This window comes from Anser anser (genome assembly GCF_964211835.1).
Source record: "Anser anser genome assembly, chromosome: 4".
NCBI classification, from domain to species: domain Eukaryota; kingdom Metazoa; phylum Chordata; class Aves; order Anseriformes; family Anatidae; genus Anser; species Anser anser.
Window position 1 is genome coordinate 2241229 of NC_139724.1, and position 15940 is coordinate 2257168.

General features: G+C 40.1%; 1 protein-coding gene across 5 annotated transcripts in view; it reads left to right on the forward strand.

The window, feature by feature from the left end:
• Nucleotides 1-15940, forward strand: part of LOC310898570 (bifunctional heparan sulfate N-deacetylase/N-sulfotransferase 4) — a 163814-nt gene that overhangs the window by 60004 nt on the left and 87870 nt on the right. For all 5 annotated transcript variants that reach the window (XM_083833818.1, XM_083833820.1, XM_083833819.1 and 2 more), the window contains one exon: nt 13204-14447. In XM_083833818.1, the coding sequence (XP_083689944.1) occupies nt 13467-14447 (981 nt within the window). In that variant the 5' untranslated portion in view covers nt 13204-13466. The remainder of the gene's footprint in view (nt 1-13203; nt 14448-15940) is intronic.

Sequence of the window (15940 nt, forward strand, 5' to 3'; positions counted from 1 at the left end):
CCAATGCTGCAGGGATGTCTTTTGGGGAACTAGAGCAAATAGAGAAGTCAGAGCAGGGTGGGCTTCTTTTATGAAAAAAAATAGCAAGAAGAAAGGGGCTCCCTCTTCTTACTCGGGAGATGAAATAAAAGCTGTACTCAAGTTACTTGCTTGACTAGGAGAAAGCCTGCTGAATTTCTGGTTTGTTTCTCGTGACCTAAGTCTTCCTTTTACCTCCTTCACATCACACGGTGTTTGTCATACAAGTTTCTTCCCTCCCTCAAAGCCTGCTACAACAAGGTATTCTGAAGTCTGAAGGGCAGCCCCAATACCGACAGTGTAATGTAGACAGCAGCTTAAAAATGTTTACATATAGCTGCTGAAGCATTTGTCCCAGACCACAGTATAGCCAAACTTAGTGAGCACGTGCTTTTGCACCCAGCTGGGCCACCAGCAAGGTTAGTTTTAGAGAATTTCAGGCAGGACAATTGTGCAACTTTGTCCCTAAGTGGTCACAAGATGAGATAAGCATCAGCCACCCAGTTGCACCTGCAGCTATAGTTTTACTAATGGCTGGGTTTTAATCTCCCGTGCTTATACATCACCAGAGAGACACAGCAGATGGCGAAGGGATTCTTCCCTGAGCAAAACTGCATGAGACATATCCTCCTGAAGGACTATCCACAGCTCCAGATTTCAACCTGCACTCCGCCAGGCTGTCACTGAAAGGACTGCATTTAGCTTTTAGTGTATAACTAAGTGTTCTGCTAAATAATTAATAGCAGCTGCTGGTCATAAAAGAGGCTACTGTTTGGAAAGTTAAAACAGTCTGTCATGAAATACGCACCCACCTATGTTCTAGTTTAGGGGATGCTTTATCCACCATCCTTTCCTTGTACATGGGACCCATGTTTTGTGAAAAGGACAGAGCTTGAGCTCCAGAGCTTCACGGTATTCTTTGAATTAATTCATTTTTCCTCATTCGGACATTTATCACCCCCTAAACCACAGAGGGGAAGGCAGGTGGTCAGTGTTTCATAGAATTTTTTAGACCTAATAGGAAAATGTAGTAGTGTCTGGGTTTCTGGGTGAGATACAGGAATTAAACTTACTGGTTGCTTTTGATTTGAAAGCCTTCAGTTTTGTGATTTTTTATTTTTTAATAAAAACATAGAACCATCTACCTTGATATTTGTGCCAGGCTACCTACATTCTGCTTACCTAAATCACTGGCGTAATGAGCTAGGGCATTTTAATTCATTATTAGTTTGTTGTGACACTTTAAATGGTTTCACTGTTCTACCCAATACTATTGCACTGTCAATAGTGGGACCAAAGGTGTGCACAGTTTGCAATCCCTTAGTGCACAAGGCACTGTAAAAGCCAATAAATACCATCAGCAGCTAAGGGTCCAGGTGCATTTTGAGTTGATATACCAACCTTTCCTCAATCCTAGGGTCTAACGTGTTGCTGACTAAAGCAGTGATTCCAGAACGTCTACTAACAATACCATCTGAGTCTTGTTTCCCCATATCTCACTGTTTCTAAATTACCTGTAGAGGTGCATGTAGTTCAATTTGTACCAGAAAAAAATCACAATTAAAGATCAGGGTATCTCCATGGTATGCGCTGTCTGCAAAGCCAGCATTGTGTGCATCAAAATACTGTGTCCAGGCCCCAGCTTAAACTCAGACGCTAACAAGACTAACTCCTTATCAGGTCTGGAGATAGGGACATCTACATGCCAGCATGAGTCAGCAGCAGTCCTTCCACATATTCAGATTTTTAACTAAAAGCAGCTCAGAAAGCACTTTCTCCTTCATGGAAAATATTTTTTTCATGCAAAACTTACATTCAGGACGTGATTTTGTTGGCTCAAAAGTCCCTTTCATAAGGGAAGTCCCTTTCAAAGTGCCAGGCTGGATTTCTTCTTTCAAGATGCATCCTGGAGATACATACTGGAAAGCCCAATCCATAAAAGAAAATAGATAAAGAAACAGAACTGTAATCCTAGCCTGGTGCTGTGGCAGTATATTCAGGTAGAAAGATTTACATTACTGGTTGGATTTTCTGTTGTTGTTGAATTGTCCTTTTCTCCTCCAAAAATAAGTTAATGACTCAGTAGTTTGATAAGCAGAGATTTTTCACAAAACAGGTTAGTCAAAGCCTCTGTATTCTATCAAATAACTCTAATGGTATTAGTTCTAGTTCCAGTTTGTGAGCTTAGTGTGACTCAACAAAAAAATCCCTTGAATTCCCAAGTAGGACCCTTATCCTACCGGTGGCATTTCTAAATTCAACTTTATCTAGACAAAACAAAGAATAGCTTGTTTGAAAGAAGACGTTTGTTTCTGTTTCGAACCAGAAGAAAAACAGTATCTATAGGTTACAGATGACAACAGAAATCTCAAAAGAGCTCTTCCACTTGACTGAAAGTGGCTTCTCTCAGTAGTACCACCAAACAATGAAAGAAACCGGGAAATTAAGTCAGGGTACAAATAATAATAAGGTGAAGGAAGCAAGCACTGTAATTCATTGGCACGTACACCTGAAAGTACAAATTCTGCCCTGGGTTTCCTAAATGAACTGTCTGTAATAATTACTCTATACATTTGAAACAGACACGAATCATCTTAGAAAATTTTGCAAGCTAATAGGTGGGAAAGCTGAATTACTGAAAAAGCCCCAGAGGGCAATACATGATACCGGTGGCAAAGACAGAATTCAACACTTCAGCTTCTAAGTCTTGTCCTCCCATCATGTTTTCCTTCTTCATATGCAAACACCACCTATGCAATCATTTCAAGATTTTTTTTTGAAGTTGAATCTGTATTAACATCTTCCATAAGACTTCCTTGGACTATCTTGTCTGCTTGGCAATGTCTGAATTACTTAAACACATTGAAGCGAAAAATAGTCTGTTGGGCATTGTAATACTTTTAGTATGTGAAGTTTCTCTATCTAGATTAGTTTTACTGACAACAGTAATAAGTGCAGCCATAACTGGTTCCCAAAAAAAAAAAATGATCTCTCAACTTCAAAAGAGTTTAAAAAGCTTAAAAGAACCAAAATCTTCTGACTCTTGGTTACCCACATTAGCCTGCACACCTCTGGCCAGTGCCAATGGTTTAGATGGTGCTCTCATCCACACATTTGCTCTCAGAGGCTGCTGGGACCAGATCCAGACTTTCAGCCATCTGGGAGGTGCAAGGAGGGTCCCTGGCTACACATATCCTTGCACTACTACTTCAGTGATCTTCCAGGAAAGATTTGCTTTTGCTCCAGCTCACTGACCATGCTACCTATTTTCTACTAAATCCTCTCAATAATAACAAAACCCTTCAGCCAGCGAGGAGAAAGATGGGGAAAGGGAACTCCAATAGAATTTATGTAAAGAATAAATATAGGAAGCTGTTATTAATGTAACTGGAGATTGAAAACTGCCTCTACCTGCCTGGAACCTGGCTTGAATAAACTTAGAATAAACCACTGATTAAATTTCACATGGTAAACTTGCTGCTCTAAGGATTTATGTACAAAGTCTTTGTTATCTGGGTTTAAATAGACTTCCTTTGCAGTGAGTAACAGATCATTACTATGTGACAGCAGTAGTCTTCCTAAAATAAGTTAGTGGCCTCCCTGTACCTAGCACAGATGTGACCACATCAGACTTTCTCAAAACTAGTGCCTGTGACAGCATACAGGCACCACAAAATGTTTAGTGAAATCTTGTCATTGATATGAGGGTCAAGACATTTTAATTGTCTATACGAAAGACAATGTTTCTAGGTCCCATTACAGCAATAAGAAAACAGAAAACGTGGGCAAGCATTAAGTATGAAAAAAATATACAAAGGCTAAAAACTTCATATTCTAGTAAGCTAGTCAGAGCCTGTGACTACATCAAGTAGACAAAGTGACTCTTTCTTTGTTAAGAAGGGAAATTTTGACCTATTTTGTGGAGGAAGCCTCCAAAAACTAAAGTTTCAATAGCTAACCAGCAAATTTATGATCTTTGGCAAATTTTCAAAATACAGACCTGCAGTTACTTAGAATATTATAGAATTATAGAAAAATATTTTTTAAAATATTGTTTATGTCTTAACTTTCATAACCTATCAAACAAACTGTGCAGAGTTTGATTATTGCATTGATTGACTTTAAGGAGTTCTAGTTAGGCAGCCATTATATTGCACAAATATTGTGTCTCGGCTGAATTCAAAGCACAAATCATTCTGTTGAAACTGCATTGCTAATTGACAGCCTTATAAAAGTAGACAATGGTAACAGAATAGATGGACCGTAATAAAACATCTGATACAATATCTCACAAAAGTTTTATATGAAAACTTAAATGAATTCAAATCGGCTTTCATCGAGGCATTAAACTATGAATTGAAAAAGCGATGAAGAGCCATTAACCAAGCGAGATCAGATTTGCTGCATCAGGTCAGGAGAAACGTTTTGCAGGCTGTCTTAGGGAAACACTTAAAGCCTGCTGTTATTCATCAGCTTCATTCAGAAGGTCCAGCGCAATCACAGGATGTTCATTACACCTGTATTCTCTATTAATCCCACTGGAAAGCAAGAATCAACTCCCAGAACTTGATCCTGTAGGTCACATACAATTTTGGAACATAGAAACATCTGCTCCATTTTCAGCCACAACTTTCTGCCATGACATTTTGGCTCTGCCATCGTGGCTTAAGCAGTAAGATTCTGACATTCAGTCTGTATCTCAAAATCTTCGCTTTCACCCTTGGCAGTACAGTTACTTTTCTACAGATCTCACATGGGTTGTTAAAGACAAACTATCAGTTGAAGAATAGCATTATGCAAGAGCAAGTGGCTATTGTTTCCAGCTCAGCCATGGGTCTGCCAAATGACCTTGGATAAGTCAGGCCTGTACCCAAGAATAATGATATTTTTGTTTTGAATTTTTGGTAAATTACTGGTGAGAAGGGATGCACATTATTACCACTAATCAAGCAAGACCAATAGATGTCAGAGAAGTCAAGGAGAATTCTTTTTTTTTTTTTTTTAAATGAGGTCTTACCACATATCTAAGGTTTTCAGATGGATAACATCAAAATACTATGTATATTTTCGTATATTATGATATAGTGATATATTATTATATCAATGTGACATTTTTAGAACTGAACAAGATGTGTACCTGGTCATTAAGACATACTTATTGCAACGGTGATCAGCGCTACTCTGTCAAGAAACAGGAAACATATGTTCCCCCCCTTCATACCCTATAGTTCTCCAAAGACCATAATTATATCACTGATTTCTAGGAGCTTTCATACCAGACACTCATGAAAAATAGAGTTTAAAGAAACATTGCAACCACATATGTTCTAAAACAGGTCATTGAAACATCACACATAAGATATTCATGTGCATTTCTGGGTGGTCCAAACTGTTAGACTGCTGAAAGTTAATGAGTCAGGGCCAAGGCTGAACACAGGGCAACATTTGCCAGAAGTGAGGTTGGGGTAAGTCTTGGAATAGAAATTCCTAGCAGGAGTTAAGCAACATGAGATGTTACACATGGGCTGGAGAATCAAAGGAGACAAAAATTCTATGAGGGAAGATTTGCCAAAAGAACAATCCATCCTTATAGTCTCACTAGCGCACATTTGTAAAAGTGTCCCACTGATTCACATAGAATATCTTTGTGGGAGGTCTCATTAGCAGAGGTTATTGATAATTTTTAGACCAGTAGCTTTAAGAAAAAACACTTGGCAAGTCAGCAACTTCGGATCATACATTAATGAGAACAAAATATGTCTGTTTTTATGTTGTTATGACAGTACAGCTACCGTATATGTTAAAGAAGGTGGAACTTGGGGCGAGTCAGCAGTGGCTATCTGCACAACTTCAAAAGCATAAAAGGAAGGAGTAGAGATGATGATTATTACCAGGCTCTCTCTAATCACAATTCCCCTACTTAGTAAAAAGACAAGTAAAGCACCAAAATAAATAAAATCTCTCAATTAATATGCTTCAAATCACACTCAACAACACTAAGCATGACAAAAATAAACCAACATTTTATTGGTCCTAGAGTGAGACCAAATGTTAGCTTTGCATGAATTAGTTTGCATCTGTCAGATGTTATCTACTTTATCAAGACAAGAGTTAAGAGACTCCCTAAGCATTTCTTTATACCACATTTCCCAGCTACCATGTATATGTGGTAAGAGGTGTTTGCATATGTGCACACATGTGAGAATATGTATGTGTAAAACTATCTTCAAATAGGCTTACAACTGCCCTTCAGCCAGGGAGCATTTTTTTCTTCAAAGCTTCAAGTTCTGAATTCACCCAATAAAGTTTAAAGTCAAAGAACCTTGGAAGTCAGAAGGGTCAAATAGCTGGTTTCCAAGTATTCTTTCATGCATAAGATCATGCTAGCTTTCACTCGGTGCATATGCTGAGGTATTTCAAGATCTTTGCTTTGCGTTCACTGATTATCCACTTCAACCTCTGACCATCATTTTGCTTTCTGGAATCACACAATATTATAGGTGCGCTATAATTTGAATAGTTCAACTGGAAGGGACCTATGAAGATCATCAAGTCCAACTGGCTGACCACTTCAGGGCTACCCAAAAGTTAAAGTATATTACTCAGGAAGCCTGTTCCAGTGTTTGGTCACCCTCAGGGTAAAGACACTTTTCCTAACAGCTGGTCTGGTCCAGCTTTGTGCCATTTCCATGCCTTCTACCATCGGTTACCAAGAAGAGATCAGCACCTCTGTCTCCATGTCCCCTCTTCAGGAAGTTGCAGAGAGCAGTGAGGTTGCCTCTCATCCTCCTTTTTTCCAGACTAGACAACCCAACCGTCCTCAGCCTCTCCTCACAGGACATGCCTTCCAGCTTTTTTTTTTTTTTTAAAACCAGCTTTGTTGCCCTCCTCTGGACACTTTCAGATATCTTAGCATCCTTTTTATGTCGTGGAGCCCAGAACTGCACAAAATACTCAAGGTGAGGCAACTCCAAAGCTAGATATAGTGGAAAAACCACCTCTTTTGACCATCTGGCTATGCTGTGTTTAATGCACCCCCAAACTGTGATTTGCCCTCTTGGCATCTAGGGTACACTGCTGATTCATAGAGCCTACTGTCAACTACCACCCTCAAGGAGAGCAGCTCTCCACATGGCTGCTCTCCAGCCACTCATCTCCCAGTCTTTACCTGTGTCCAGCATTACACCCTTCCAGGTGCAGAACTTGGCATTTACACTTGTAAACTGGGAATATCATGAAATATTACATTCAACATCTTGGAAGTTGAAGCCAGGCAGTAATGACCTGGGCTCACCTGGTTCTTTCCCTGTCTCTTCCCATTACAGTGAGAACTGAGGAAAATACTACCTGTGCTAGTGAATCCTTTAGCCATCTTTCCAGTGTCTTGAAATCTTTGACTAACCTCAGACTTCTTGTCATGACTTCATTGGCTCCCACATAAAAGATCAGGAGTAGGTAATAATCTAAAGGCTGTACTAAACTCAAAATCTTACTTGTTGACTTCTCCAATCTGAGCCCTGGGGAGGTAGCAACGTTCTCTGTGAAGAAGGCCTGGTCTGCAGAAGGTCTGAATGGAGAAGAACGGAAGTCTCCATTCCCTTCAGGAGGGAGTCACCTGAGAATGTAATTTGCTGCTGTTTCTTCACAGTGCCGGTCTTGTTGCTTTACTTGCTATGAGGAGGGGAGGAGGGAGCCTGTTGATTTGGGCCTTGGTAGGAGAACTTGCATGGATACCTCTTCTTACACCTCTTCACACCCCTCATCTACCACACCCAGAGCCTCATATCTGTTCTCTAATGGAAGCTGAGTGAACAAACAGGGGCTCCTTTTACAACTCTGTGTGGTACTAGTTTCCTTCCTCTCCTTGGTGCCCCTCCAGATGCTGCCTTTATCCTGATGCAGATCAGACACCAGACCTGCCTTAGTCATGTCTACGCCAGGCCAGTTTGTGCATACCAGCGAGGGCAGAGCACCACTGATGTATTACACTCTTGGACTCCCAGATGCTTCACAGTCTCTCCACCTCTTCCTGAGGCGGACCACCATCTCAGCGACTACCACCAGGCACGCCCCACAGTCCAAGGCCGCAGACCCAGCCTGCAGGCAAGCAGAGCTGACTGCAGCCAGCTGACTGGTGGAGCACGTGTCCCTTCTCATGCGCCAACCACCAAATCCTACCTAAGGCCTTCTTCCACACCACTTCTGCCATTTTAGCTGGCTCCACCCAGCCCCTGCATGGCCCTCTCAGCAGACCAGCCACCAGAGGCCTACACACGCAGCACATGCGGCCTGAGGGAGCCTGGGCCCAGAAACATCCTGAGGTACCCCTGAGACCTTGAGAGCCTCGCTGTCTTAATAGACTGATCAAATACTTCTGAAAATAATGAAAAAAACTTACAGATGATTTTGAATTGAAACCAAACAAAAGAGATGAAGGTGCTAGGTAGGGCAGCCTCTCCACTCAGAGATTGTCAGAGTTAGAACAAAGTCAGAACTGCACCACTTTTTGCCAGCTGAGCTGTCCCTACCTCAGGTGAAAACATTTTTACAGACATATGATAAGCCAAGAACAGCCAGCATCAACGCATGTGTGAGCTAAGAGGTCACAGAAAACATGTTGTAACTTGATTAAGCTTGAAAAATTATCTTTCAAGAACCCAAGTTTCATGAACTTAGCAAGAAGTCTCTTGGAAATCCAAGAAAAAAAGTCTATTCTATCTCCACAGTGAATAGAAACCCTACATTTTGCTAATGGTCAACAAGAGTCATTTTTCACTCAAATCAGTTTTCTTGTTTCTGTGTTGAATGAGCAGTCACATGTAAGGAGTAGTAAGTCGGTATCATGGATCATTAGGCTGCTAACAAATGGCAGCAGTCGTATAAGCTTGGAAAGGAAGGAAAGGAAGAAAGAGTTTACATTAATTTTTTAGCCTAAAGGGAAGTTTTATATATAGAAAATAAAAACATAATGACTTCTGATTTATACTGGAATACGATGAGAGGAGATCCCAGCCTGTTTCCAGATGAGTTACCCACAGAGCGTTGCACGCAGCATTGCACTGGCACAAAGAGGCAGCCAGAAATTACCATATTGCATCGAGTGCACTGCTCCTCTACATAGGCCTGTAGTCAGAAACACACTTTTAACCTGTTACAGATGTGAAGCCTATTCAATTGATCAACAGCATGGATAAAAACAACCGTTTATTTGGTGTTAACCAAGATTTCCGCTTTTCATAAGCCAACTAGATCCTTAGCCTAGCTACAAGGACAGGATACAAGCTGATAGCCCTGTGAGGTAGTGCTCTCCCTGCCCTTTGCCCAGGCTGGCAGCCCGACATCAGATACCTGCTGCTGTCCTCATGCCTGCACCAGGCCACTCACGTATCACATCTCTCTCCTGATGATGCAAGGCAGCAACCCTCATTCTTAATCAAGTTGTTTTTATTCATCCAAGCAATAACTTCATTACTACAGTGATCCCTCATTAGCAATTAATAGCTAACTGATTTTGCAATATGTAGCTGCATTCCGCAATGTCTATGTTTCCCTATCAACTAGTTGCACCCAGTTTGGTCGAGACGCTTATTAAAAATTACAGTGCACTTTGAGAAGGTCCATATTCAGAAACTGGGCCATGAGAGAGTCAGCTTTAATTCCTGATGCAGTGCTAGCACATGGTGTTAATAAGAGGTTGTTTCTTTTCACTACAGTGCTACCATTTTTCAGCTCTTGAGCCCTGATCTCCCAATCATCTTCAATATCAATATGCTTTAATCAAATGCATTTGTATGGGGAAGCAGCAAGTACTATTTAGAAAAGAGGAAGAGATTTTTTAAAAACTTCTGTTTTCCTTTGGCTGCCTTAATTTAAAAAAAATTACTCTTCCTGCACATGGCTATGGCATCACAACAGAATTGTACCATTTCTGTACAAGAGAAATGTCTAGGATGTCTGCGAAACACAAGCCAGAAATCCACTAAAGGGCCAAATCTGGATGATTGTAACCTGAATTCCTTGATCAAGTGTATCCGGCTCTAGACTTTGCCCCTGAAGAGCCAGTGAGTTCTGACCAGTGACCTCAAACACCAGTTTCTAGAATGAAACTACATTAGCAATGATAATTACGAAAGATGGCCTATTTTCATGTTTTCAAATTAATACAGCACAGATACACTCTAAAGAAGTTTGAATTTCTGAGTGAATATAAAGCTGTTGAACTTTATGGGGGAGAGTTTCAAAGGCACAAACAGCACTTAACTTCCAATTATGCCTTGGAAAATGTCCCACTAATGGCTAATATAGCTGATTTATTTTCATAAACTTTAATTACTTCACACTTTTTTTTTTTTTACTGAACAATATAATCACTTCAACTGAGCAGTTCAAACACAATGCACAATTTAAAAGGGGATCTGCTCCAATTCCAGGTTCCCATGTGGAAGTTCGAATTTCTTATCAATCTTAATATTGCGCACCTAGATAATTGTGAATACTTGTTCTTGCTATAACATCCACATTGAACAGATGTACTCTTCTATATAACTAGATACTACAAACTATTCTAGATAAGTAGGAGATATTTTTAGCAGTGATATTTGTATTAACTAATGTAGGATAAACGTTTGTCTAGCATAAAGTCAGGGGCTTTTCATATTTTAGCAATAAAAGCAATAGTAACAGTGAAGAACTGGTTCAAGTGACAGCTTGCCATGCTAGTACACAAGAGATCCAGCAAGACAGAACAGTGAGGAAAAATGTGCAATTTTAGGTCTCCTTGCATGCAATTCCTCTTGTGGTACAGCTGTTGACTGAGACATTTGGTAAGTATTCAATGCGATTTAGCAGCAGATTTCTTAGAACAGAAATCCTGTTTATTTTTACTATATTTATTAAACATAAGAACAGAAGTGTCTTAATTAAAGTGTTTTGTGTGCGTCGATGATTTCTGAGGCCCTTCTGGAAAGAGTATGAGCACAGGGCTGTTCGCTCTGTGAGTTCAGGTGAAAGCAGGTGCTGTCTGGCAAAAAGCAAGAAAATATTGCCCTCTAGTGATGAAAGGAGAAGATGCAAAGTCCCGGGACAGGGAGGGGTTAATTATTGTTTCAAGATACCCGCATCTCTCATGCTAAGAAAACCAAAGCTTGTTGCAATTAGCTGTTTTGTGGGGAGATTACACGCCCAGCAAGGCTGTCCTTCCCACAGAGAGCAGTTCTCCTGATCTGATAAACCCTCAGAGTCAGGCTGAGTGACTCATCAATGTCACTGAAACTGAAGCATGGCCTCACAGAGAATGCTTCACTTGATCCGGTTTTATCTTTTTATAAAATCTTAATTGGAGGTTTAATAAGAAGTGAGATCCTGACAAGTATACACAGAAGGGCAGGATGAGGGAAGCACTAAAGGGATTGGGGGTGGGGGGGCAATACGGCAATTCTCTTACAATTATCAGAATGGTTTTAACTTCCCAATGATTGCTGCATTTCTTTTATGTTTTTCCCTTCACACATAAGATATTACTAAATACAGGGCCCTTTTCTTACTTCTGCTCACTTCTTATTTCTCTCCGTATATAAGCTATCCACCTTGCTCACCTTTTTTGCTAATTGCCATGTGACACACAGCAGTGTCACAGACAGGGTAGCCCACAGTACAGAGATATGAATCTCCTAGCAAGCTTCTGACTGACAAAGGTAAAGAAGATAAAAACTGAATTCTGGCAAAGTCACAACTGGTCTCAGCAACAACTCCCTTTGCTTAAACAGCCAGAGAAGGAGCAAGTCTCTCACAAACAAACAGTTCTTAATTCACAATTACTTCAGCAATTGTTCATTGCTCGATCAACTCTCCAAAGCAGTATAGTTCTAATACTAGGAGAGCAGTATATATATATACACATTTAGAGCACCAGTAAAGCTTTTTGCTTTTATTTTTTAAATCCTGAACTGACACAACCAAGAGTTTCCTTATATTTTATGACTCTGGCATAGAGTTCTAACTGGTAGACAAGTTTCCTCAATACCTTTCTTGCAAGCTTTTTATAGTTTTTCATGTAAAGATTGAGTAGTTTTCAGAATAAAAATTCAAAATTATAATTCAAGTTAATAGACAAGGAGATGTCAACTGACAAGTGTATGCTGTGAAAAAGTTTCTTCCTCCTTGCAGTTCAAAAATCATCCATTGTTTACAGGCTCACATTCTTCCAATAGGTAAACAATATAAATAATTCAGACAGATGTTAATTCTTTTTAAAATCCATAGAGCAGCATGGGCTATTTGTTTAGTTAGCTTTAATTGCCTCTGAGTTGCGTGGTTCATTGTTAGCATTGGGAATTCTTTGTGAATTTAGGTAGGGCTACCAAGAAGCACACAAGTGCTTCTGAGCTGGCCAGGCAGTCCAGTTTGAGCCACACAGTACAGCAGGGACAGCCCAAAGCCCCCATCCTTTAGTGAGAGTTGCCTTGATTCAATGCACACGTTTATGTGCCCACCCAGCAGCCACAGAACAAATACCTCATGGCTCAGCAACTCCAACACTACTCATGCCCCATACAATCCTCCATTCATCCCTGGGAGAACAGAAAACCGAGCATGCACTGCTGCACCCTGCAGTTTTAGTAACCTACTCATTCACTTGGAAAATCCATGTGCAATTTTAATCATTGACAGTCTTTAAATGAGCAGTAAAATACTGGCCACTCCAGTTACAGAATAGAAACTGGGGAGAAAGAAGTCCTCTAAAGGTTTCTCATGTCTTTTTCTTTGCCTTGATCAGTTTCACAGTCAAAAACAGAATCTGATAGTCCTTTGCAAATACTTAGCCATAAAATTATGAGTTTGACATAGAACTTGGACCAATATTTAACCAACATTGTTTTGTCCTCATTTTGTCCTACAATCATTAGTCAACCCCACTTACAATAGCAATAACGCATTGTAGCCAAGAAATGGCCATAAATAAAAATACCACTGCCCTCAAAAAGTTATGTTTAGACTTTATTTTATGCCCTAAGAAAATGGGGGAACTCTGATGTATTAAGACAAAACACATTAAGAAAGCACACAACACTTGAAGTGTTCATAAACTTCCCTCTCAACTCATATTACTGATATCACTGTTTATTAACATGCATTTTTAATTGCTTTATGGATTTTATTTACTTTTTTTTTTTTAACTTGTTGCAGATAATGTTGAGAGTCATCTTCGTTGATTATTGGCAACTGCTGTATTCTGAGAAAGCCTCTTTCAATTTAGCTTTACAGATCCTTTGACTTCCCACTCCAACAGCTTCATAACCTCCCCAACAGCTTCATAAATGTACTGCAATGGTCACATGAACATCTCAGGAGGGGAATCAGCACCTCTGCATCTCCTCATTATTATGGCACTTTAGGAAGAGAAAACCAAAAAGTGACAAGTCCAACAGAAGTTGAAAGTCCCACAAAAGATGAATCTAATAGTGAGGCTCCACAGAAGTTTCAGAACACTTGTTATTCTCCTGGCTACTTTCTGCTTAGCAAGTATCGTCATTTCTGCCTATTACTTGTACACCAGCTACAAGCAGGAGATGGCCCTTGCAGAAACCACTGGAGAAGCAGACTGTGAAGATCTCAAGGTTCTACCATACAGATCCATTGAGCTGAAAACAGCTAAGCCAATTGATCCATCTAAAACTGATCCCACTGTCCTCCTGTTTGTGGAAAGCCAGTACTCCCAGCTGGGGCAAGATATCATAGCCATCCTTGAGTCCAGCAGATTTCAATACCACATGGTCATCGCGCCTGCCAAGGGGGATATTCCCCCTCTCACAGACAATGGAAGAGGAAAATACACAATTGTTATATATGAGAATATTTTAAAGTATGTATCCATGGACTCGTGGAACAGAGAGCTTCTGGAAAAATACTGTGTGGAATACAGTGTTAGCATAATTGGTTTTCATAAAGCCAATGAAAACAGCTCCCCAAGTACAAAACTGAAAGGCTTGCCGTTACATCTTTACAATAACATAGCCCTCAAAGACTGTGTTGTAAACCCTCAGTCTCCCCTTCTGCGCATTACCAAAGCACCAAGGGTTGAGAAAGGCCCACTGCCTGGTGAAGACTGGACAGTTTTCCAGTTCAACCATTCCACCTACCAACCTGTGCTTTTAACTGAACTGCAGACCTCCCGACCACCTCCCGTGGCATTGCCAAAGGCTGCTCTGTATGCAACCGTCATCCAGGACTTGGGGCTTCATGATGGGATTCAAAGAGTTCTTTTTGGAAACAACCTGACCTTCTGGTTACACAAGCTGATCTTTATTGATGCCATCTCTTTCCTGTCAGGGAAGAAGCTCATGCTGTCCTTGGATAGGTACATTCTGGTTGACATAGATGACATCTTTGTTGGGAAGGAGGGAACGAGGATGAACGTAAATGATGTGAAGGTAAGGCAAAAACTGGGGGATACTATACCAGATGCAAGTATGTTCAATGGGGCATTCAAAACAAGGCAAGGAGTGACAAACATGGGAGTCCCATTTTCTTTTAAAGGCTGAAAGTGCACAAACGTAGCCAGCAGAAACAGAAACCATAACCTGAGGTTACTTTAAAGGTCCGGTTACCCACATGCATACAGAGATGGATTCGAGTGTGTTGAATCCATAGAGGTGGCCTCATACAATAACATATGTAGTGAATATATTGGCTGCCTCTTCCTCATCTAAGTTCTGCTCAAGGACTTCGCCCTGAGCACCTGGATTCAAAAAAAAAAGGAACCTTCCAATACCTAACATAACAGATCTCTTTTTTTTTTTTTTCTTAACCAATATAAAAGGATCTCTGTTTCTGGAGCATATTTGCTGCTGAGAACTCTGAATTGTTAGATAACACCACATTTTACACCATGTTTTTATTTTTTTCCTTTGAACATACAGACATATGCATCTATTTGTACATATGGTATATAATTCAATTTATAGGCATTTTCTGTATTCTGTAATTATTTCTAAAAATTAAACAGAACAATAGAAATTTGTTCATTTTTTGAACTCTCCTATAACTATGTTAAATAGAATTTAAAAACAAAGGGAAAAGTTGGCCACAGTTTGACTTACTTACAATCTTTAGCAGGGAAGTTTTCTTTAGCAGATAAATATTTCAAGTTACTAGTGACAGTATGAAAGTATGGCCTACACCTCAGCAAATGACCTAAATATCTGATAAGGTGGGTTGCTCACAGACTGTTGTTTGGAGGTGCTTTTAAACTTCTTTTCATAGTCTGCAGTATCCAGGGACTCCATTATACATGTTCAGAGTAATTCTCAAAAGCGTGTGCGCTGTAGAAAGACACAGACTTAAAGTGATAAATAGACAGAAGTCAATATCATGAAAGTTACTTTCTTTCAGTTTTCCGGGTGGGGGAATCACACTGAGATTAACTGAGGCTCCTAAACATGCAATATTACATTCTCTAGCTTTTATTCTAGGGTTTTCCTGTAAATACCCTAATGCTTTCATGAGCAATAAGTAAGCCTTTTGGTTTTAAACCTAAATTTCTATTTTGTTTCTTAATTATTATTTCCATTGGTATGAGTTTTATATTTGTCTGCCTATTCATCTGAATCACTAAGAGATATTGAAATGCCCAACAAAAGAAATAGTCTCATACAGATGAAACGTTTTTGCACATCAGAAAAGTTCAGGTAATTCTGTTAGCCAAACCAGGTGTATGAGAGCTCATCAGGGTTGTTTCTAGCACCCAGACACTCCAAGTGTCTGCATTAGATATTCCTGGTGTCTTGAGATCTGAGCACTATGCACAAGCTCTGTGACCAAGTGCCCTCTCAGCGAAAATATATGATAAAACACTCTGACAAAGGCCCTGTCTAGAAGAGGAAATTAACGGAAAAGGCAATTGTGGGACAAGTTTTTCAGCAGG